The sequence below is a fragment of the Nymphalis io genome, chromosome 1 (assembly GCF_905147045.1).
Source record: "Nymphalis io chromosome 1, ilAglIoxx1.1, whole genome shotgun sequence".
Taxonomy (NCBI): domain Eukaryota; kingdom Metazoa; phylum Arthropoda; class Insecta; order Lepidoptera; family Nymphalidae; genus Nymphalis; species Nymphalis io.
The window spans coordinates 9771857-9795541 of NC_065888.1; the positions used below are offsets into that span (position 1 = coordinate 9771857).

The window sequence follows — 23685 nt, forward strand, 5'->3', positions numbered from 1 at the left end:
TTTCAAGAATACTATACAAATAGATAAATACACATCATAATTAAAGGAAAAACCTTAACCTTTTTTTAAATGAAAAGATTCCATTTATAAGCGAGAACTTTATCCTTTGATTAATTTAATTTGCACTTATTCTATACATATCAATATTTATATTGCCAACAGTTTCATAAAGTTAAGAATAACCTTAATATTATCTTAGTTAATAAAGATCATTTCTTCCTCACTGATTTCGATTACGCTAGCCATTCGGAACGGTGACTTGCCAAATGCACAAGAGAATAATAGTGCAGAAAAGTGCTTAAACACAAGTGCACTTATCCCCTTACATTATTTCCTCTTTACACTATTTCCTCTATCTCTAACATAACGCTGCATTACTGCAATCAGACACAAACGGAAGGAGTTTATGCCCAGAACCAACTGCTATGACTGCTGTGGGGAATTTCTTGACAGAAACTTTTTTATTGGCGGTACGACAATAGCCACCACATCAACGAGGCACATAAAGTAATGTTGCTTATATATACATAATTAGGTATTTAAAAAAAATATTCAAAACGCAAACAAATTAAACTAAAATTTAATACATTTATTTTGCAAAAATAAACTAATGACTTACTTAATTGAAATGAAAACATACAACGATGATACAGTTTGTTTTAGTCTTGTTTTTGTTAAAATCGGTCATTATTTTATGTAAAGTACAACCAATACAAAAAAAACTAGGAACTAAAATTGAGCATAATATATCTTATAAAACTACATAATTAATAATAAACAAAAACAAAAAAGCCTTTAAGTTAAGCTTTAAATTTCAATTGTTCAATTAACTAAGTGAAATTGAATGAAAAATTCAATTTAAAGGCCTAATAAATATAATTTTACAACATATCCGTCAATTTGGATCTGTGGGGCATTTCTGTAAGAAACTCGAAACACGACGTAGAACTCGATTATGAAATCAGTATGCAACATTGACGGAAATAATTTATTACATGTACATGATACACGTATCAAAACAGTGTATCACCGTCAAATATTTTAATATCGAATCGGGCATCGAGTGTCAAATTTGTTTCTTACAAAATAGCTTTACAGTTCAATACAGGGTAACAAGACCGTGCCAAAATGTAAAAACACGTATTTAATTTATTAGTCGTTTCCCCGTATTTAACTTACGTACTTACAGTAAGTGAGGTATTGTTGTTACTCTTGATAATGTGTCGATATGGCATCTAATATGAATTGAAACGTGGTTGGATTCATCCAACTCAAGCCTGATGGCAACTCCGAGCTGTCAACACTTCTCGCTTTCCTCCCTACAGTGCGTTCTAAGAAATAGTCGTCGTATTCTAAACTGTAATCCGGAATTATGGGATTGAACTTTGCGTAGTAGATGGCTGACAGACACGCGTAGAGAAGCAGGGCAGCGGTGAATAGCTAAAAAAATACAATACTATTTAGTAAAATCTTGTTAGGAATTTGTTGTTAGGAATTGTGACTAACGTCTATGTCAGTTAACTTAGTGACAATCAATACGGAAGCAGTAAATCGTTAAATAAACAAAGACTAAAAATATATAATAACAATAATACAAACGCTTATAAGTTCAAATCTCTTTATCGATTTTATTAAAATACTTTATTTGTTTTTTATACTTTTTTCAATGGAATAATTAATAGAGCAATTCGGAATAAATTAATATTCCATGTAAATAGCCAGCATTCTCTATCGAAATTATGTAATTATTGTTAAATTATACCGTAAAGGTATTTGACCATGAGACATGAACTTGACAGATCCAATGACAGTGACGAGATGATTCTATTCATACAAAATAACACAACTGATTTCAAATGTATTTATTTTGTTTTAGACATAGTTTAATCTTTAAAATTTAAGAGTTCAAATTACCGAGTATATGTTTTCATTTCTTCAGAAACAAAACCCTTACTCACAGAAGTCAAGCGAATGCTGACTATTCTTAGTAAGATTAGTATAAAAGTAGGTTTGAGGCGACAAATAAAATATTTTTTCACAAATATTTTATTTGTCGCCTCAAAGATTTGAGTGGTAATTTGTTTGTAAAAGAAAGACAAAGAACGTTTTCATTGATTTTTTATCGTACTGAATGTAATTGAATTATTTTGATAATCAAGATTTTTTTTTGGTAATAATAATAGCCTCCAGACAGATTTCGGGCACGGCGGCTAATTTCAAGAGAGATTAGCCAACTGCGCAGGAGATATTATAGTTCACAAGTGTGTGCGCAAACATAGGTGCACTCTCTACTCCCTAGCTCTCATAATCCGATGGGACGGCAACGGGAAAGAGTTCAGGCGCAGGACCAACGGCTTTACGTGCTTTCCAAAGCACGGAACACTTCCAACTTCCAGACTCCGGGCTGCTACTGAGAATTTTCTGATAGCAAAACCCAATAACTTTTTATTGATCCGACCAGGGAATCGAACCCAGGACCTCCGGGTCTGCGGCCTTATATCAAGCCACTAGACCAACGGGCAGTCAAAAGTTTTTTTCATACAAACAATAAAACAGAAATTATTTGTTGCTTAACGTGACGTATACATTGCAATAGATTTTTTTTTTTAATTATTATGAAAATTAATTACGTATCAATGTGTGAAGATTGTTTTTTCACGATGTTATATGTTTAAAGTATGATTTATTTACTAAAAATGAGGAAAATGATAGAACTCGTATGGACACGATATAAAAAGTAAATAATAATCGCTATCTATACTCACTTTTTATATATAGGACAGGAAAACATAGTGCGAGTTCAATACCACGACCCGCACGCGCTGAGCTTGTAACTCTCTCATAGAATCCAAGTTTTGACGAACTAATTAAAAATTATATTAACCATTCAACCAATAGGGGATTTGCTCAAAATGTAATTTCATATTACGTTATATACTTCTATATAAAAGTGGTTAAAAAGTAACAGCCTGTCAATGTCTCATGCTACAAAGGCATCTTTTAAAGAAGGATTAGAGCTCATTCTACCACGCTGCTCTAATGCGGATTGAAGGATGCACATTTGATATTTCATCCGACACATGAAGATTTTCTCTCAGCGTCCTTCAGCACTGAGTACGAGATGGATTGTGTGTGTGTATGTCACATTATGTGCTGAACACAAGTTCTCTCTCTACTTCCTCACTATCATTGTCCGAGGGGACGGCAATCTAACATGACCCAATAAATATGCAAGATTATTATAAGGCATTACGTGCTTTTCAAGTCACAAGATGAATCACCGACAACTTCGTAACTCAGGAAATTGAACCCAATACCTTGGTACCTGCAGCCATACTAATCACTAGACCGACAACGTAATGAATATACAAGTTAAATAAACTACTAACACAGGAAAAAAAAACAATATAAGACTGCGTGATGTAAGGATTTATACTGATCGATAACAATCTTAATCCAGTCTGTTGCGAATATATAATAGAAACACGAATATACATCAATACTAAGCCGTGAAATAATTTTAAAAGATGTTCATTATAATCTCCTACGAGTTACATAAGAATTTGCAATTAAATGCCAATTTAACACTTGTCTAGTAAGATAAAAAATCAGGAAACTGTTAAAGACGAGAAGAAGAAGCACTTAAAATATGACCGTGAAAAATATATCACGCTCCCTGACAACGGTTGCATTAACTACTTGTTTCCGATATCCGAATCTCGACTTGAACAATAAATTTTATATCAGATAATATCGTGAACTGAAGTGGATAACACAATTTCGTCAAAACGCATAAATGTTGAACGTGCAAGGTTAAATGAATTAAATACTTCCTTAGAGACCATACAATTATAATCGTCATCAAAACTATGTCAATGTTAAAGTCATAGACTTCAACTATCCTAACTTTGGCTGTAAAACAAGCAAATTACTTTTTTTTTACTAAATAATAAATTACTTTAATAATTTTTCGGTACGATGCGCTACAATGCATTTAAGGTCGTATTTATCTTGAATGATCTTGTATTTGTCAAGAGACAATATTGTTTCTAAAAAACTTATTACGTTACGTATTATAATAATATATTAGAAAACGTGGATCTCAACGTAACGTAAACTATCTCTTTGGTCTAATGCTGCGAATTCCGAAGTCAATTTAAATACCATTTCAAATGCCGGATTTGTGTTAAGAGTTTCTTAGAATCAAGTCTCTGTTAGGAAATTAGCAATTTTACACTCCCGTGCATTGGAAAGCACCTAAAGTACGCGACGGATCTCTTTATTACCATATCCTTGGACGATGAGAATAAGCGAATAAAGTGCGCACCTGTGTTTTCGCGCTATAATATCTCGTGAACAGGCTTGGCTTTCTTTTTAGCCGCCTTGACCGAAATATTATCAGGAAGTCTATATTATTTGAAAACGTGTTTTATTTTAGCCGTAATAAGCAATAACCCAATTAAAAATTATTAAAACTTTTTTTTTACTTTCTTTACATATAACATCCTATGTACCTACATAAAATAATTTCAAAGAATTTGTGTCAAAAATATAAAATTATCAACAGAACAGATATTGCTTTTAGCACCTAATAATTTAATTATGAATATTGAATACTAATTAGATTAAATGAAAAAATAACCTGATTATTTTCACATTATTTGTTTACAGTTTGTAAATCTATAAAACCTGTTTTATAGACTGATGGTATTAGATACAGTTGTTTTATAAACTTAGGAGTCGAAATGTTTTAGTATTAGAACACGAGGATTTTAACTGAAAATCACGATGTCAAATGTGAACAAGTTCTACTGTGTTGTTATGTGCTAAGCTTGTGTTTATAGTTACTAAATACTGATTTGGAATTGAAGGAGAATATCTTTGGAAAACTTGCACAATATTTTTAAAGAAATATCGAAACTCACAATAATTCGTACTCAACGAACAATTCGTACAACTCCTTAACGGAAGAAAAAAAAAATAGTTGTATCACATTAAAGACACATTTTATATGCTATAATATATTCTCGAATATAAATAAAATTGATGTAGAATTTTTATTTTTACTTACTTGAAAGACACTCCAGAATTTGAAGGAACCTTCGTTAATGATCCAGTCATAGTATCCGGCCCAGGGGTCCGTGTATCTTCCCTGCTTCATAGGCTTAGCAGTGGTAGTCGTCTCATGGTAGTGGTGCTCGTCGTAATATTCCTCGAATCCTCGACCGCTTTCTGATGTAATGTTTTTATCATCACTGCGACTCAACTGAAATATTACAATTTGAGATTACATTAAAATATTTAAAACATACTCATAAAGTCTAAAACGGTTTCAATCCAAAACCGGATGTTTTAGATTAGACGCTTCTGTAAAGTTTCAGGAATTATTTATTATTTCAAATTCAAGACTCCGAAAGCACCGGGTAGTAAGGTAATTTAGTGATTTATTTTTTAACAGAAGTTTTTCTGCAATGTAATGAAAAATTTGCTTACGATTTCTTAGAAATTCATAAATCAATTCACGCGTAATTATTTAACCGACGACATAGATCACAAACGACAATCAGATGGCCGTGTGTGAAAAATGTCCCAAGATATTATTTATACATGGGGGATAGCTGCAAACTTTTCTCTCTTTCTGTCACTAGTAATTTGACATTCCCAAGAAGACAAAACATTATTTAACTATACCACTGCTATATAGGGTATTATTATATTAGGGTTGATAAGAATTCGAATTGATAGTAGTTAAAAGGGGTGTGTGTTTTTTGTAACAGTTTCCCTTACGATTTTAGTATACAATAAAATACTCACTTGTATAAAAAAATTGATAAGCTTATTATTATTAAAATTTAATAAATACGGCAGATAATTTTAATAATATTAATTAATATTAATAAGAAAAAAAAAATCCTCACACTAATACCACCTAACAGAAACATCTAACTACAAAGAAGATGATAATCTTAATATTAAAAGCGGAAAATTGCCACAATTGCATATCTAAACAAGGGTGTGTCACTCAAAGAGCGCCTGAGCAATTAGCGTCCCATCGGTCACCTAGTTCAGTGATTACCGTTACTATGGCCCTGTTTCATAAAGTTATCACCAACAAATTGATTCTCATACTTTGTCGCCTTTACCATAAAATACTTTTTAAATATCTTTTATAAAAAATAAGAAACAAACGCAGACAATTTAGGAAAAAACGCTAAATAAATACTAAAAAGTTTGAGTTTGTAAGCATGGAATTATATAAGTTTAATCCAAGAGTGTATTAATAATTCAAAATATTTAATGACGCAAAATAAAAAAATAAAATAAAAATTAATTATTCGTATTATTAGTTCCGCCCGCAGTTTCGCCCTCGTACTAGGAGAAGTTGTTAAGTACAGTATGTCCTTTTCTGTACCTCTGACAAGTTGTATGCAATAAATCATGATGAGATCAGTTGAGTCGTTTAGACGTAAAAGCTTCACAAACAAAGAAACTTACTTTCGCGTTCATAATAATAATAAGAATGATACTAATACATCTGCTGATACGACTTGATATACATATATTATATATGTGCATCGTAACTATATCAAGTCTAATGCCAAGTCCAAAAATATAAAATATGATCGTACAAATGTCCCACTTGACTATGTCTCTATATGCAATGATTTTAATAGCATTTTTTTAAATGTTTTTTGAAGCACATATCGATACACAGATCGATATCGAAACTTAATATTAGATAATATTAAAAATCTTATGATAAGACATTCTGGGAATAGGGTTTTAGGTGAAGATGGATTGATACATACACACACATATTCTAAGTGATAGTTTAGTCAAGCTAAACTGATAAACAGTTTACCATCATCGATTATTTTACCGCCATACAGCAATAATATGTATTTCAGTGATATGTTTCGAAAACTGAGTGAGTCAGAACAATAATAGTCGCAAGAGATTACTTCCCATGGTATATGGTGCGTTGGCGATATGTTGAATGATCATTACTATCTATCTATGTTGAAAAACATATAACAGTATATCTACCAATTTTAAATATAGAAAATATGAATCTAACCTGGACTGCTGTATTATTGGCGCCTGAAGCAAGCAACCGTGTACTAGACCGTTTTTTATTGACTCTTCTAATAACATCGAGCGCGGTGCGTAGAACTGTAAGGATAACTTCCGAAATCGGTCTCTGTGAACCCCAATTGCCATCTTCTGGTTCATCGGTCGAAGGAGCAGATTCTTCATTCATGTGGCTGGAATTTTATTAGTTAATACTTCAACAAACAAAACAAATACTAACAAATACTTAGGCACATTTATTCATAGATATATAATCTCGTTAATGGTCTAAATAGTTATTATTGTCAGTTAAAAGTTTATTTCTTTACGTTACGTTTCATACAAATTATGCAATTATGCTACGACGAGTAACGGAAATAACTGAATGCAATAAAAATATAACCATTTAAAAAATATTTAAACTTAACAATACTTACTGTAGCGGTATGTATTTGTATTTCACAGAGGGCGGAGTGTAAGGCGTCGCGGTATCGTAGCGCGCTGCGCCGGCGCTGACGCCCGCCGCCCAAAGCGCGAGCGCGATCGCGCCCACCATTACAAGCCCGTGCAAAGACATTGCAACTATACCTTTTGTCATTTGTATATTCTTGGTTCAATTCTATATCTACTAATTTTCCCCACACAAACTTTATGTGAAGCTAAATATTTGTCACGTTTGTATCACTTTATACAGATATGTTACAATTTGGTGTTCGATGTGCACCGTTGAATGATGCCAAATAGACTAGTCGTTTCAAACCGATACGTCTCAGTTAACCGTGCGTTGGGAGACTGAATTATTAGTTCTGTAAACAGGTCGTGCGCATGTACGAGTATATGAAGTGTAAATTCAATTTGCGGAATTGTAACGACAGTGATAAATGATCCGTAAAAAGAAAGTTGTATTATAATATAGAGAATTTTTATTATGTTACCAATCATTTAAGCTTAGGTCACAAATTTTCACAATTGTAAAGATCGAATAATGTGATCAATTTTCAATCTAGAGTTATTTTCACTTTAGCAGGGCAAAAACGGTCCGCATGCATGAAATCCCTATAAAATTTTGATCTCTTTTCGTTCACGCTTAGCGCAATCTTTGTAACGGAGCATAGGCCGCCCAACAGACCTTTTCGCATCCGCAACCTCTCCCATTATTTGCCTTGGCAGACGAGTCTGCTCCATTCGATGCACGTGTCCCAGCCACCGTAACTGTTTTTTTTTTAGAATGGCCGTGATGCTAGGCAGCTGTGCCTCGCCTAGAACAGACTCGTTTGTCACGCGATCCTGCCATGTGATGCCCAGAATGTTCCGAAGACAGCACAAGTGAAATGAATTTAGTCGGTGTTCTTGTTTTGCGTGCGTTGTCCACGTTTCTGCTCCATACAATAGTGTGCTTAGGACACGTGATTGGTAAACAAGCATTTTCGTTTTTACCGTAAGGTGTCTGTCATCCCAAGCCCTTGTACAGAGCCTCCTGAACGTAGAGGCCGCTTTGCCGATGCGGAAGTCGATCTCTGCATCAGCGAGAGATTGCTCGACAAATGCTACCCAAGGTAGCAAAATTTGTTAACCACCTGTAAAGGTGCGCCTTTAAGCAAGATGACTGGTTGCTCTAAACATCCTTCCGCTAAAATAACGGTCTTCATGCAGTTTATGGACATTGAAAAGAGGTCGCACGCTCTGGCAAATTTGTCCATTAGACTCTCGAGTTGAGCTTGGTCATGAGCAACGAAGGCAGCGTCGTCAGCGAAGAGGAGACTACCTACAAACAGGTCCTCCCTGTGGCGTTTGGACTTGAGCATTGAGATGTTGTATAGCCTACCATCGGTTCGCGTGTGTAAGTGGACGCCTTGCTGTTCGTCTCCAAAAGCAACCTTCAGAAGCACCGAGAAGAATATTCCGAACAAGGTGGGAGCCAGTGCACAACCTTGACGAACACCACGGCGTACGTCGAATGGCGTGGATGTGTTGCCATTGTGCAGGACGGTGACTTCCATACCTTCGTGGAACGATTGCACTATCCTTAGGAGCTTTGGAAGGCATCCAATTCTGACAAGAACCGAGTACAACCCCTCTCTGCTCACGGACTCAAAAGCCTTTTTTAGGTCTACGAATACAATGACTAGGGGGGTATGTTGCTCCCTACACTTTTCTTGTAGCTGTCTGAGTGAAAATATCATGTCGACAGTTGACCTTTGGGACCTAAAACCATATTGTACCTCAGGGTATACACGGTCGGCGAGCCTTTGTAGTTTGCCTAAAATGGCCCTAGCAGAGGCTTTACCGACGATGCTAAGAAGAGATATTTCGCGGTAACAGTTGCAGTCGCCGCGATCGCCTTTGCCTTTATAAAGAGTGACGATGTTTCTTAGCCAGGTGGTTATGAAGGATGGGCAAGAGGCACTCAAGTTTGACGACTTCGGTGACAACATCGTCTTTTCCAGGACTCTTTCCGCATTTGAGCTTCTTGACGGCCAGATAAAGTTCCTCTACGGTGGGTGCAACGTCTAGCTCGTGCCAAGTTGCCAGATTCGGGACAAGCTCCACTGCTTCTGGCTGAATATCCACTGGGCACGAGTAGAGCCCCTTGTAGTATTCTACCCATCTTGCCATCTGACGGGTGCTGTCTGTTATAACAGAACCGTCGGTTTCCTTGAGAGGTGCCGTCTTTTTTGGAGTAGGTCCAAGAGCTCTTTTGATTCCCGCGTACACTCCGCCAATATCCCCCGCGTTTGCGCACGCTTGGATGCTTTGGCAAAGCTCTGTTTAATACGCATTTACAAAGAAGCGTGTGCTACGCTGGAGTATTCATGAGATCTTCACGCGTCGCATCGCAAGGGTTAAGGCGAAAATTTAAAGCGGCTTGGCGTTTTGAGTCAATCAAGGGAAGTAAGTGCTCCTCGTTTTCTTGAAACCAGTCGTAAGATTTTGCCTTTTGATACCCAAAAACCTTGCTTGCAGTGTCAGTGAGAAGAGACTTGACTTTTTCCCATTCGACACGCACTGATGCCGTACTGTCCCAAGTTGCAACTTCTTCGCGGACGAGTTCCCCAAATGACTCCACTACTTCCATGTCACGAGTCTTGAAAAGATTTATCTTTTTTCGACCGAGTGGCTTGGAAGAATGGACTCTCCTAGGGACAAGTCGGACTTTAGTAGCAACGAGGCTATGATCGGTGTCGCAATCGGCACTGTGAAACGCCCGCGTGTGGAACGTTTCCCGTAGGTCCCTCCTTCTTGTAAGAGCAAGGTCTAATTGGTGCCAGTGTTTAGATCGGGGGTGCATCCACGAGACTTTCCGCATCATTTCGCCTTTAAAAAAGGTGTTGGTAACACACAGCTGGTGCCTTGAGGAAAACTCCAACAATCGTTGTCCGTTGTCGTTAAGCTTGCCTATGCCGTGTGCACCGAGGCATTCAGGCCAGGCTGATGTGCCCTGACCGACGCGGGCATTAAAGTCACCCAAAATGTGCAGTCTGTCAGTTGGATTCACCCTGCGCACTGTCTCATCGAGCTGGCCGTAGAATTGATCCTTGGTCTCAGGTTTTGAACTAAGCGTCGGTGCGTAAGCGGAAATTAGCGTGACAAAGCCGCTTTTTGTGTTTAGACGCAAGACCATAATCCGCTCGGAAACATCTACAGGTGCCTCTATGGCGTTGATGAGATGGTTTCGAACCGCGAAACCTACACCATGCTCTCGTGTTTCCAAGGAACTCTTGCCCTTCCAGTAAAAAGTGTAGTTAGCTTCACGAGACCCTTCGTCTTCAGTTCTGGTCTCTTGTAAGGCTACAATATCAATATTGAGCCTTTTAAGCTCCACGTCGATACTGTAAGTTTTGCGCAGTTCTTTGGCGCAATCGGAGCTTCCGTAGGTGTTCGGGAAGCCTGTCCTCATAGTTCGGACATTCCATGTCGCAAAGCGCATGTAAGCAGCGTTGATGTGGGTTTTGGGATTATTTGCATTCCTTTGAGTAGGTGGTTAAAGTCGCAGCGTCTAGCTGCAAGGCTTGTGTTCCGTTCACCCAGGCGGAACAAGTTAACGCTGAGGCGGATCAGTACCTTATTGATCGGGGGCTGCCCGACTTAAAGCAGGCGGTAGCTGATCAATGGATCTACGATGGATCCTCCTACTGTCAAAAGTGGCCCCTGGCGTCCGCACCTACGACTATTCGTGCGGACTTATAACCGGTGACTGCCACTCTCCGTGTTGTTTTCCACCTGCAAGACAGGTGAGCGAAGTGTCCTCTCCGTGGATGCTGCTACGCCTGGGCCAGGCGACTTTACGGCAACACGGGCTTGCCCAGTACCCATGCCACCCTCTCCTCCTCCCCAGCATGATCCGCAGGAATGACTGGTTTGGCCGCAGGTACCTGGCTTACGCCTAAACGGAGGCACCGCTCCGGGTTTAATATTAGTTTTCCTTCTTTTTTAGAGACTCGGTGTTAACGTCTCTGTCGTTGTGGGGTCACAGCCCTCCCCTCATCAGGTTTTATTTCCCGAGCCGACGTGAAGAAGAAGAACGTAGCCGCTGTGATGTTATTACAGCTTCTTATAGCTAAAAAGCCTATTAGATTTTGTGTTAAGAAATTTTCAGTATAAAAAATTTGTATTGTTTACTCCTATGCCCCGAAAATCATAAAAAGCCTTCTCGATGCGCGACCTCTCTATGGTTGAGTCGGATTATCCGAGAATCAATAGTGCACTTGTATGTTATTCATTGTGTGCTTTAATTCAAAAACGTCAATGTAACGTCATTGAATGTAATTCGATAACAAAGCAAAATTTGCTTTTTTATGCTATAATGTCTAATACAGTGAAATGTAATAGATGTAATATTGTGATTGATGAATTATTGACATATATTCAAAATAAATTATCAATAATTGATGAAGAAAGTTTGGTCAGAATATGAGTTTCGGCATTTGACAGTGAACAAATACAAAAGTCAAAGTCGTTATTATTCGAATCTATAGCTATTGAAAAACGAATTCCAACGCGTAAAGGGTGTGGAAAAGATAATCGTACAATATATGATATAATTAATATATTGAAAACAGTAGATAGTGAGTTGGCGCCTGTTTTTGTGGCGAGATCTAGAAAAATTATCTCCTATAACTTTCGATCATTTAGATGTTTCTGAACTTCTAAAGAAACTTCTATTACTATAGTCTGAAATTAAGGACATCAAAGCCACATGTTACAGCAACTCAATTAGAAGAATATAAAAGAAACTTTCAGGTTTCAAAATCTGTTTACTCACCACCATATGATGACATTAATAATGTAAACACAAGGCTAGGTGCATACACGGACAGTTGTGCTGTGAATATATCACACAGTGATACAACGGAATTTTGGTCAATTGATATGTGTCCATCTTCGCCAAAAAATGATACTTCAGATTCATCTTTTAAAAGACAAGAAAGTAATAATAGCTGTATTGTAGCAAATAAACAGACTGTGTCTGATGAGAATAGTGGTGTGATGATAGCGCAATTGACTCTAGGACAGCAGCAAGTAGATCAAGTTGGCAGTGAACAAAAACAAAAAATGGTTGATATTATAGGAACAGAAATAGATAATACAGATGAAGATAAAAACAGTTGGATCTTAGTACAGAGAAGAAAAACTACTAGTAACAGTAAACAACGCCTGGCAGGAAAAATGGGTCGAGCAAATAGTACAGATGACAAGTTTCGAGCGGCAGATCGGCAAGTGCCTATTTTTATAAGCAATGTACACAAGGATACACTGGAAACTGAAATTGTTAATTATATACACAGAAAAACACAAGAAAAAATAACATTACAGAAGATTTCGATTAAAAAACAAGGCTCGCACAATGCATATAAATTCTGGGTATCTCAATCAAAACTTCAAATGTTTTTAGATAACAAGCTGTGGCCTCAAAGTATAATTTTTCGACGTTTTATTAATTTTAAACCAAAATCTTGGTTAAGTGATGTTCGTGTTGATAACGGCTCAATAATAAACCACTAATGGAAAACAAACCATGCACATTAGTAACTTTTAATTGTAAAAATGTCAAGCGATCGATTGATAGTGTCAGGAAATTATGTTTAAATGCTGATATAATCGCACTTCAAGAAACATGGTTGTTTTCTAATGAGCTCTCGTTTCTAGACACAGTTAGTTATGAATTTAGTAGTACAGGCTCATCTGCAATAGATCATCAGCAGGAATGGTGCGTGGACGGCCCTATGGTGGTGTCGCACTGCTTTGGCGGAAAAGCATGTTTAATAATGTGTCACTCATTCAATGCGATAATCCCCGAATTTGTGCTATAAAAATAATAGTAAATAATAAATCGGTACTAATTGTGAGTGTGTATATGCCAACGGATGAAGCCAATAACTTAATAGATTTATGGACTGTCTTGGTTCAGTAAATGCGATAATTGAGTGTAATTATGTTGAGTGCTGTTATATATTAGGCGACTTTAATGGTCATCCATCAGAGAGATTTTGTAATGAATTGTTATCAGTTTGTGATGATTTACAATGGACCTGTATAGATATGAAATTATTAGAGTTTCAAGCAGATACATATACTTTTATTAGTGATGTACACGGAACTAGGAGATGGTTAGATCATTGTATAGTAACTAAAACAGCTGAGAACTCAGTAGTTAATACTTATGTTAAATATGATGTATTATGGTCTGATCATTTTCCGTTAGTAATTGAATGCAATTTAGATTATATTATTAACATTAAAAAAAAATGTCAAATGTAATAATCCAGTAATTTGGAATCAAATGTCTTCGGAACAAGTTCGTGCTTACAAAAACAAATGTCATGAAAAATTACGACTTATTGATTTCCCAGATGACTTTAGAATTTGTAGTGATTATGAATGTAATAAATTAAACCATAGACTAGTCATAGATAAAATGTGCAATGATGTTATAAGTGCTATAAGTGAGTCGATCATTCAATGCCGGGAAAGAAAAACACTTAAAAAACATATAAAAGTTATTGGCTGGAACAGACATGTAAGCGACGCGCATTGTGAAGCCCGGAAACAATTCTTACTATGGATTAATAATGGAAAGCCTGTTGCGGGTCGTTTATATGAACAAATGTTTGAAGCTAGGAGAATATTTAAATCTCGTCTGAAATGGTGTCAAGGTCATCAAAATTAAATTAAGATGTATATTTTAGCTTCACATCATTCCAACAAAGACTTCCACACTTTTTGGAAACACTCAAATAATCTAAACAATAAACCTGGCATTCCCGTGAGCGTTGATGGCGTTAGTGATTCTATAGAGATAGCAAATATTTTTGTAGATCACTTTTCTGTTAAATCGCCTTTAGTTTCTACAAAGTCTACACTTAATTCTCAATCTGGAGATAAAATTAGAATAAGACTTACCGCCTTTGACATTGCACAGACAATAAATAATTTAGCTAGAGGTAGATCTCCTGGTCATGATGGTCTCAAAGTTAAGCATCTACAACATGCTGGTCCTCATTTGCCCAGAATCTTGGCAATGTTATTTTCCTTTTACCAAGCATATTTGCCAAGTAATATGATAAAAACAATAGTGATAACTATTATAAAAAATAAAACGGGTGATAATTCAGATAAGAATAATTATAGGCCTATATCACTAGCTACGATAATTTCCAAAGTTTTTGACAGTGTACTCAACAATCAAATTAATAAATATTTTATGCCACATGATAATCAGTTTGGTTTTCGATCTGGTCTCCCGACTGAAACTGCAATATTAAGTTTAAAGCAAACTGTAAAATACTATACGGACCGTAAAACACCTATTTATGCATGTTTTTTCGATCTGTCGAAAGCATTTGATTTGGTTGCCTATTTGGTTGACTAGACTGTATATTTATAAACCGCTGTTGTAAAGTTTCGGCTGGATCAGTAAATTATATAAGTAGTAGATAGTAGTGCTTATTTTATTTTTTGTAATTTTGTATATGAGTCTTGTTACTTAAATAAATTATTAATTATCTTAAATAAATTATTATTATTTAATATCTCCTGAATAAATAACTAGTCTTTGAGATTGGCCGCCGAAGCCATAACTGTATTTCGGTCACGAGGACATTATAAAGAAATTCATTGGTCTCATCAATATGTGGTTGATTTTTGTTACTACGGAAATGCTTTGACATATTTTTTATGTTATAGGTAGGTAGGTAGGCGGCCGGGCAAATAGTCCCCCTAATGGTAAGTAGTCAACACCACCTATAGACATTGGCAATGTAAGAAATATAAACCATTCCTTACATCGCCAATGTGCCATTAAGATGTTATGTCCTTTGAGCCTGCAGTTACACTGGCTCACTCACCCTTTTACCAGGAAGGCAACAACACTAAGTACTGCTGAGGAGCGGTAGCGATATCTGATAAGGGGATGGTACCTACCCAGACAGCTTTGTACAAAAACCTATCACCTAGTTACAGCGTTCAATATTTGATCTCGTTATGAGTTCAATCCAACTTCAATAAAAGACACAAAAGCTAAATAGCTTAATTGATTTTATGTCACTAGCACTCGCAAACCATCGATATGATTCTATAACATAACTTGCAAGTTAATTGGAGGTATTTAAGAGCTTATTCCGCTTCAAATTAATAAGACAGTTTATATCGCTAAAAGAAACATATTTCTTAATCTTGATACCGACGTTAGGCAGTGTTGTACTACATAATATATAACAAAGACTGTTTGTCCGTCTGCTGGCTGGTGTGATCGCGATACATTAAAAAACAGCAAGGATTTTCGTACGGTTTTCATCAATGGACGGAGTTATTTATGAGGAAGGTTTAGATGTATAATTAATTAAGGTTTTGTGTAAATTGGTTGAAATATGATGGCGTTAGTTGTAGTTATATATGTCGGAAAAAGCATGCTGATTTTACTGGCTTGCGTCGCGTACCTAGTATAAAATAACTTAGTTGGGTTTTCTATGAAAGCTCTTTTTATTTTTATTGAATTATTTGCCATTTTTAAAGGCAGTTTATTACGTGATTATTTTAACCTAAAAAGTAAACATTAAGTGAGGGAAAAAATCACTCACAAAGTCGAGTGGGGTATCGCTTAAAAACCGTTTAAACTCAACTTAGAGTTTCTTTGACCATTTCCCATTATGATCCGAGTTCTTAAAAAACTCTTAAAGGCATATAAAGTATTAAAAAAAGGTATGAAATTCTGACTATAATACATTCAATCTTAAATGGCTACTTTATATGAATTTCGATTTAAATTAAATAAGAATAATAATATAATAATAATAATGTCCTCCAGACCGATTTCGGCCACGGCGGCCAAGCTCAAGAGAAATTAGCCAACTACGCAGGAGATATTATAGTGCACAAGTATGTGCGCAAACACAGGTGCACTCTCTATTCCCTAACTCTCATAATCTGATGGGACGGCAATCCGACACTATAGATGTACTAGTGAATTTCTACACAAAATCCAACAATCATTTTTGATATCATGGATTTTTATTAGATACATGTTCTAATGCAGATGTAACTTACAATATTTTCATAACCCACTTTTTTGTGGTGAGTGGGACCTTCAGGCTGTTATTGTATTCTAAGCATATTTTTATTTACATAAACACAGTGTAAGCATAACATTTTTTTATTTTATTACAATCAGACATAATATAAAAAGGGAATTTGATTTAAAATAATTTGAAAACATATAAAATATTTGCAATGTAGTATTTCACAACCATTAAATGTGCCATTTATACTTATACTTTATGCATTCTTTACGAAATATTTAATCACAAAATAAATAGTCGGATAAAAATAATATATATAATATACTAAGGTACGTTTCTGTGCATAAGATTTCTGCACATGTTTTCGGTTTATAATGAAGACTATATCGAGAAGAACTGGCAAGAAACTCAATAGTCTTATCCACCAAGTAAATTACAGACTTATGATAATTACATAAATTCAACTTAAATCAACAAAAACTAAGTATTATATATAGTATAAAAACAATCGAAGTTATACGGTTAAGACGTATATGTAAATAGTCCTACTTTGTTTTAAATATCTCGAAAGGAGTCTCGAGCACCAAGACTATAAATAGACTGGACAGTTTTATTTTGCAAAATGAATGCATTTTTGTATATCAATATCTGTAATGTTGCATTGTACTATAAAAATAACCAAAATATGTACTAATGAAGCAATATCAGTATTGGTTAGTTGTCTAACTTTTAGCAACGCGTATGCTGCGCAACTGACTTTTTTGTTAGACGATAAATGAACTTTCCATTGCATTCTGTTTATATTGTTTTTTATATGTTTATATTTATAAGGATTAAATATAATATACGTAAAGTACTGTAAAGCCGAGATTTCCCAGTGGTGAGAACGCGTGAATCTTAACCGATGGTCGTGGGTTCAAACCCAGGCAAGCACCACTGAATTTTCATGTTCTTAATTTGTGATTATAATTCATCTCGTGCTTTACGATGAAGGAAAACATCTTGAGGAAACCTGCATGTGTCTAATTTCACTGAAATTCTGCCACATGTCTATTCCACCAACCCGCACTAGAGCAGCATGGGGGAATAAGCTGCAACCCTTCTCCTCAAAAAGGAAGAGGAGGCCTTCAGCCCAGCAGTGGAACATTCACAGGCTGTTACGGATACTTATTACGGGAAGTAATTAAATTTAGAAATACAATTTATACCAATTCATACTTAGTTACATACCAAGTTCAGCTTCATTTTACAAGATCTAAAGAACTCCTAAAACCAAATAGAAGTGTTTTTATTATATTTAAGAATTAATTCATGATTTAAAAGAAATGTTATAAGAAATATAATAAATTCTCAAGTCTGAATACTTATGGTAACGAAATCAGGAAGTCGTAAAAAACAAATTGTACGTATATCAAGCATAAGCTCTTTTTTATTTGTTTTATGATGGCAGACCAACAAATGAGGCATCTGATGTTAAATGGTCACCATCTTCTCTTTACACTCAATGTGTATGTATGCCAATATGCCGCATACCACATGATCTGTGTTATATCTTATGCCTGTAGAGTAAATGGTGAGTGGCTGGTACTAACCCAAATGGGCCTTAACTAGAAACCACTGTTAGTTCTCTTTATTACTATTTTTTTTTAAATAAAATTAGTACTGCCGTAGTAATATTTAACAGCGTGAATATAACTTACACACACAAAAATGCCGCAACAATGTGTTATATTTTTACATTAAAAAAAGGTCGTCGTTTTTGTGTTAGCCCGAGGCCTTAGCCCTCGTTACTCTTCCCTAAATCCGGACCCGAGCCAAATATTAAAAACATACCTACAACCTACATACTGCCTTTATCCATCACGACACATTAATCTGTCATAATTAAAAAAGAATTTAATTTGATTCTTTTTCGTGTATATCCAAAACAATTATGTTGTGAAATTATTATTAAAATCTATATGACTAGATTTGTGTGTATTTAAAAAAAAGCGATTGTTAGAGTCAATTTATTTTCCATGATATAATTATACATACGTTTTCTTGGTAAGACATTAGAGTTTTTGACTATATATTTATTTAATTAGAATTTAGAATCTATAACTTTCCTAGATAAATACTTAAAGTATTATATATATTAACAGAAAAATAATATTTTAAGAAGTTGCATTTTGTTGAATAAATTCATATTATTAGATAGCCGTTAGCATGATAGGCAAGATGAAGTAATACCTTCAAAGAGAAATACCGAATAGAATAAGGACTGTATGTGAGTGACATGTGCAATAGGTTTATTAGCAGATGAATAAAAAAACACCACGCCGACAACAGATAATAACGTATTTTTGCTTTTGCATTAATCTTAAAAACAAAGTTTGTCATTTTTATTACAAGCTTAGAAATAATACCACATTGATAAAATAATAATAAGTTTATTGAAAAATAAAAATGTTGTGATAATGAACAAATATTTAAATGTATAAATTATACTTGAGCAATAGTTTAAATATGTCCAGTTCCCAACATCTTACACTAACTAAAAATATTCTACTTATAATTAGATAATAATATATATACACTAACGGATTTAATGTTTTATACATTTCTATTTTTACTACTCATGTATTTCTCTGCAGCCGTTGCAATTGCGTGAGTAACTTTCCTCGTAAGTTCGTGCAAGTTTTCGTGTGACATAAACTCATCAACGGATCTTTTTGAAAAGAAAGTTGCTGTCGTAGTGTTTGGTCTCCAACTATTAGGATAAACGATCTTGTGACGCAGTACGGCCTTAATTATCAAAGCTCCGACGTATATTATAAAGTAAACACTAAAGTACAACGGTAGGTAGTATAATTTCTTTCCCAAATAATAGTAACTGAATCTATTAACACGGGGCGTTTCGGTGGTTGATGTTGTTGTAGGATGATGATAATGATAATGATCATGGTCATGGTCGTGATCGTCAAAGTCATGATGAAATTTAAAATCTGTTGGAAAGTCAACTGGAAAACCGTGATCATTTATCGGAGGTCCATACATATCTGGCTTCATATCAGATGGTGGTGAAGGTGGCATCATTCCTATATCATGAACCTTCATATCCTTACCTCCTTTCGTATCATCATGTGGCTTTTGGAATATAAACTCAGGATAGTCAGAATTGTGACCATGAGGTGGCAAATCATCATGACTATAAGTAGGATGTGAATCGTAGCTTTGTGGCACATAGTCAGACGTTGGTTTGGATGGTTCTGGCTTGCTATAATGATACCCTTGTACTTCAGGCTTATCAGCTACAGCCACTGGGGCAATATCAGCAATCAGACTAGGTTTATTATAGGAATAGCCTGCGAAAGGTTTCGGTTCTGGTGGAACTGTTGGAAAGAATTGTGGCATAGGTGGTGAAGGTGGTTTGTATTCATAACCCATATTTGACGTTGGACTATCATCGCTATTTTCTTTATCCGATGGCGGCTTATAACGGTATCCTAAGTCCATCATTGGCATATCGTCACTGTCACTCGAATCAGATATCATTGAGTTATCAGGAGTATTTAAAAAATGTGAATTAACAGAAACCGATGGTGTGTGTAAAGACGGTGGTGATCCTGCTTGGTTATAGCTTGGATCGGATGGTGCATAAGGAGGAAACGAATCATAGCTAACTGGAGCAGGGAAATCGTCATCACTAGCTTTTGAAGGAGGGGGTGGTGGAGGAACTAAATTAGCAGTGGCCTTTGGTGGAGCATAAACGGGACTAGATTGCTTAGACAATTTACTACCATAATTAGGTTGTGGTAAATATGGCTGTGCTGGATTGTAACGGTCAATAAGTGGACCGACAGGACTAATATCTTGAGCTTCTCCTCTCACTGGATGTTTTAAGTCAGAAAAATTATCCAAGTTGGTTAATAAATTACCATTTTTCTTGTTGTTCGATAAATTGTTATGAGACGGCTTTTTTAATGATTTCATTTGGAATGGTTTAAGATTGACATATGGAAATCTTATGTTAGGTTCAGTACGTATAGCTCTTGATTCATTTTCGGCTCCACTACCTGAATTTGTAGCAAACCTATAAAAAAGAAAAAATGCACTTTAGTATCAATATTAAAAATTGTACAAACTTTATTAAGAATAAATTAATTAAAAATGATTACCCCGGTAAAGAAAAATTTTCGTCTATCTTTACTTCATCACTTTCGTCTTCGTTATGTTGACGATGTTCCTCATCTTCGAATTGTCTCTGGTTATCATATGTATATTCATTATTTCCATCACTATTCTTTACATTTTCACCTTTTGCGTTAACTTCTACTTCTTGCCATTTTCCAGAATACTGATTTAGCTTTTCATCATCAATTATATGCCATATATTTTCTATATTGGTAGGTGTATCTTTAGTGGTCGTCGTCGTAGCTTTGGTCGTTGATTGCGTTGTCGAAGGTAAATATACAGGCTCTTGCACATTATTATAATAATCGTTATCGAACATAAAAGGATAAGTTGATTTTTCAGCAGAATCGTCCTTGCTTGCAGTATCTTGATTATTTAGATTTACTGGTAAACCATAATTTACCACACGCGTAACTTTGTTTTCTTCATTGTCAGGAACGTAAATAGGGCTCATTGTTGTCGTTTTTGCTATTTTCTCTTTTTCTAATAATTTTCTTATTGATTTTTGCTTACTCCCATCAGATTCAAATTCCGCAAATATCAAATCAGGTGTCTTCACTGTTGGTGCCGGTGTCGTAGGAGTGGTAACGTTCTGATCTGAGTCCATTCTTCTCATCCATTTGTGATAGTAGAACGGTGCTATTTTATTTTCATCTTTTCGTACTGATCGTGACGATGGAGTAACAACATACACTTGAGGTCCAGGGAAACTTAAAGCATTCACATCAACTTTACAAAAATACACAAATAAAATAAAAAATACTGCTTTTGATTTCATTTTTAAGCTAATGACACATTTGTATTTGCACGCGATATCTGTTCTACTCGAACACTGATAGCAAAATGGTGAATATAACTAAAGGCAACCCATATGCATTAGTTTAAGAATTGACAAGTTGGAAGAAATAGTGATAATTTATAGCGGTACTGGGGTATGTGGAACGCCTGAAGCACGATTGAGATGACCCGAGTCTAGTTACAATTTACACTATTAGCAGGATAATCAATGTCACCCACAGGTACATCTGTAGAAAGTGTCACATATTTGTAGAAAATATTTTGTGATAATTTTGGTCGATTTTTCGTGTCTGAAAATAAGAATCGAATTTATTGATTGTTTATATTATTCAGTTGTATTTGATTTGAAAATCAAATAAAATCTTGATTTACTACACTATACTATCTGGTTTATATGTTACTAACTTTTCGTCCCGGTTTCGCAAGGACTAATAAGGCTATATATTAAACATTTATATAGCAGACATATAACCCTATTTGTTTATGCGGTTTAAAACGAATTCAACTATCATCGCAATATTTCAACCAATTTACACAAAAACTTAATAAATTATACACCTAAACCTTCCTCATGAATCACTCAATTCATTGATGAAAAACTGATGATAATCCATTCTATAGTTTTCAAGATAATCGCGTTCAGACAAACAGACTGACAGGTGCGGCGGGGGAACTTTATTCTCAATATGTTGATGATTGATAAAGCAAATAAAATTAATTTGTAATTTTAATATGGCTTAAATAGTTCACATTAAATGTTTATTCAATTTTTAACCAATATTTGGAATTCTTATTTACTGCCTCGTTCTCGTCCACTACAATTATCGTCGAATATAAGTTATAAAGTTCGAATATAAGTTATGTACTATACATACACCGAAATCCAGGGTTTAAACGCCGTCAGATATTAATAGAAAGATCATTCATAATATATTATAATGTATTCTGCGCAATTGACTCTTCTCCGTTGAAATAAGCCGCAGTGATTGAAATCAGTCAGGAAACCGTCATCATCATACATTGATATAAATATGTACATGAAATAACAAATAATTTTATGTAATTATTACATTAGTAATTATATATTTTATAACATAATAGAAATGTATATACTTAAATAAATAATATTATTTATCATATTAATCGCTTTAATTTTTTTTTAAAGTAACAACCTGTGTGTGTTCCACTGCTGGGCTAATGCCTTCTCTCCTTTTTTGAGGAGAAGGTTCGAACCCTATTCCACCATGCTACTCCAATGTGATTTGGTGGAATACACATATGGCAGAATTTCAATGAAATTGGACACACGCAGGTTTCCTCACGATGTTTTCCTTCACAGTCAAGCACGAGTTGAATTATATACACAAATTAAGCACAAGAACGTTCAGTGGTACTTGCCCGGGTTTAGTTTCACTCATTCTAACCACTGGACCATCTCGGCTTATTAATTGCATCTTATGACATATTACTTATCATCTCATGACATATTAACCTCTCACATTGTTATAGCTTTTGTATAGAATATTGTTCAATAATTCTTTAATTACAGGATCTTGAAGTAGAATATGGTTTGTAAATAATATTTTTTATATAATAGTTTTGTATAATAGTTTGTGATTATAATTCATCTCGTGCTTGACGGTGAAGGAAAACATCGTGAGGAAACCTGCGTGTGTCTAATTTCATTGAAATTATGCCACATGTGTATTCTACCAACCCGCATTGGAGCAGCGTGGTGGAATAAGCTCCAAACCTTCTCCTCAAAAGGGAGAGGAGGCCTTAGCCCAGCAGTGGGACATTAACAGGCTGTTACTGTACTGTAATAGTTAATAATTGTTATTTTTTTATGTAAAATTCTGCCTAGGTCGCGTGAATCTGTTTGAAGTCATTATACATTGCACCTCCTGTTTGTTTGGGAGGACTGGCGCGACCGGGCGCATTTCTTACGAAGCTTATCGCTGATACCCGAAGGCGCATTACTTACGAAGCTTATCGCTGATACCCGAAGATACAAATGTGCACACTAGGTGGCACTACTTGACGCCACTGAGAATCAGTCGTACACGTAAAAATGTTATTTAAACGTTGTTAATTGATTGACGGCGACTTGTTTCCACAGCGAATC

At 35.3% G+C, this 23685-nt stretch overlaps 2 protein-coding genes across 2 annotated transcripts; both read right to left on the bottom strand.

Moving 5' to 3' along the window:
• Positions 1-1206: 1206 nt before the first annotated feature.
• LOC126781670 (uncharacterized) lies at positions 1207-7781 on the bottom strand. The gene is made up of 4 exons (XM_050506632.1): positions 7509-7781; positions 7079-7265; positions 5072-5266; positions 1207-1440 (listed from the first exon to the last, which is right to left on the bottom strand). Exons 1-4 carry the CDS (start codon positions 7667-7669, stop codon positions 1207-1209), a joined length of 777 nt encoding a protein of 258 aa, XP_050362589.1. The 5' UTR covers positions 7670-7781.
• Positions 7782-19181: 11400 nt separating this feature from the next.
• Positions 19182-23537, bottom strand: LOC126781677 (uncharacterized). Its single transcript, XM_050506645.1, has 4 exons — positions 23462-23537; positions 21743-21850; positions 20747-21491; positions 19182-20661 (listed from the first exon to the last, which is right to left on the bottom strand). Exons 1-4 carry the CDS (start codon positions 23535-23537, stop codon positions 19182-19184), a joined length of 2409 nt encoding a protein of 802 aa, XP_050362602.1.
• Between the last annotated feature and the right edge of the window lie 148 nt (positions 23538-23685).

Coding starts and splice junctions, on each gene's coding strand:
- LOC126781670 (XM_050506632.1), bottom strand. CDS start 7,669: ATGACAAAAGGTATAGTTGCAATGTCTTTGCACGGGCTTGTAATGGTG. Junction 7,266..7,508: donor TACAAATACATACCGCTACA/GTAAGTATTGTT, acceptor ATAAAATTCCAG/CCACATGAATGAAGAATCTG. Junction 1,441..5,071: donor AATTCTGGAGTGTCTTTCAA/GTAAGTAAAAAT, acceptor GTATTTTTTTAG/CTATTCACCGCTGCCCTGCT.
- LOC126781677 (XM_050506645.1), bottom strand. CDS start 23,537: ATGCGCCTTCGGGTATCAGCGATAAGCTTCGTAAGAAATGCGCCCGGT. Junction 21,851..23,461: donor TCCTCCCAAACAAACAGGAG/GTGCAATGTATA, acceptor TCTTATTTTCAG/ACACGAAAAATCGACCAAAA. Junction 21,492..21,742: donor TCCTGCTAATAGTGTAAATT/GTAACTAGACTC, acceptor ATTTTTGTAAAG/TTGATGTGAATGCTTTAAGT.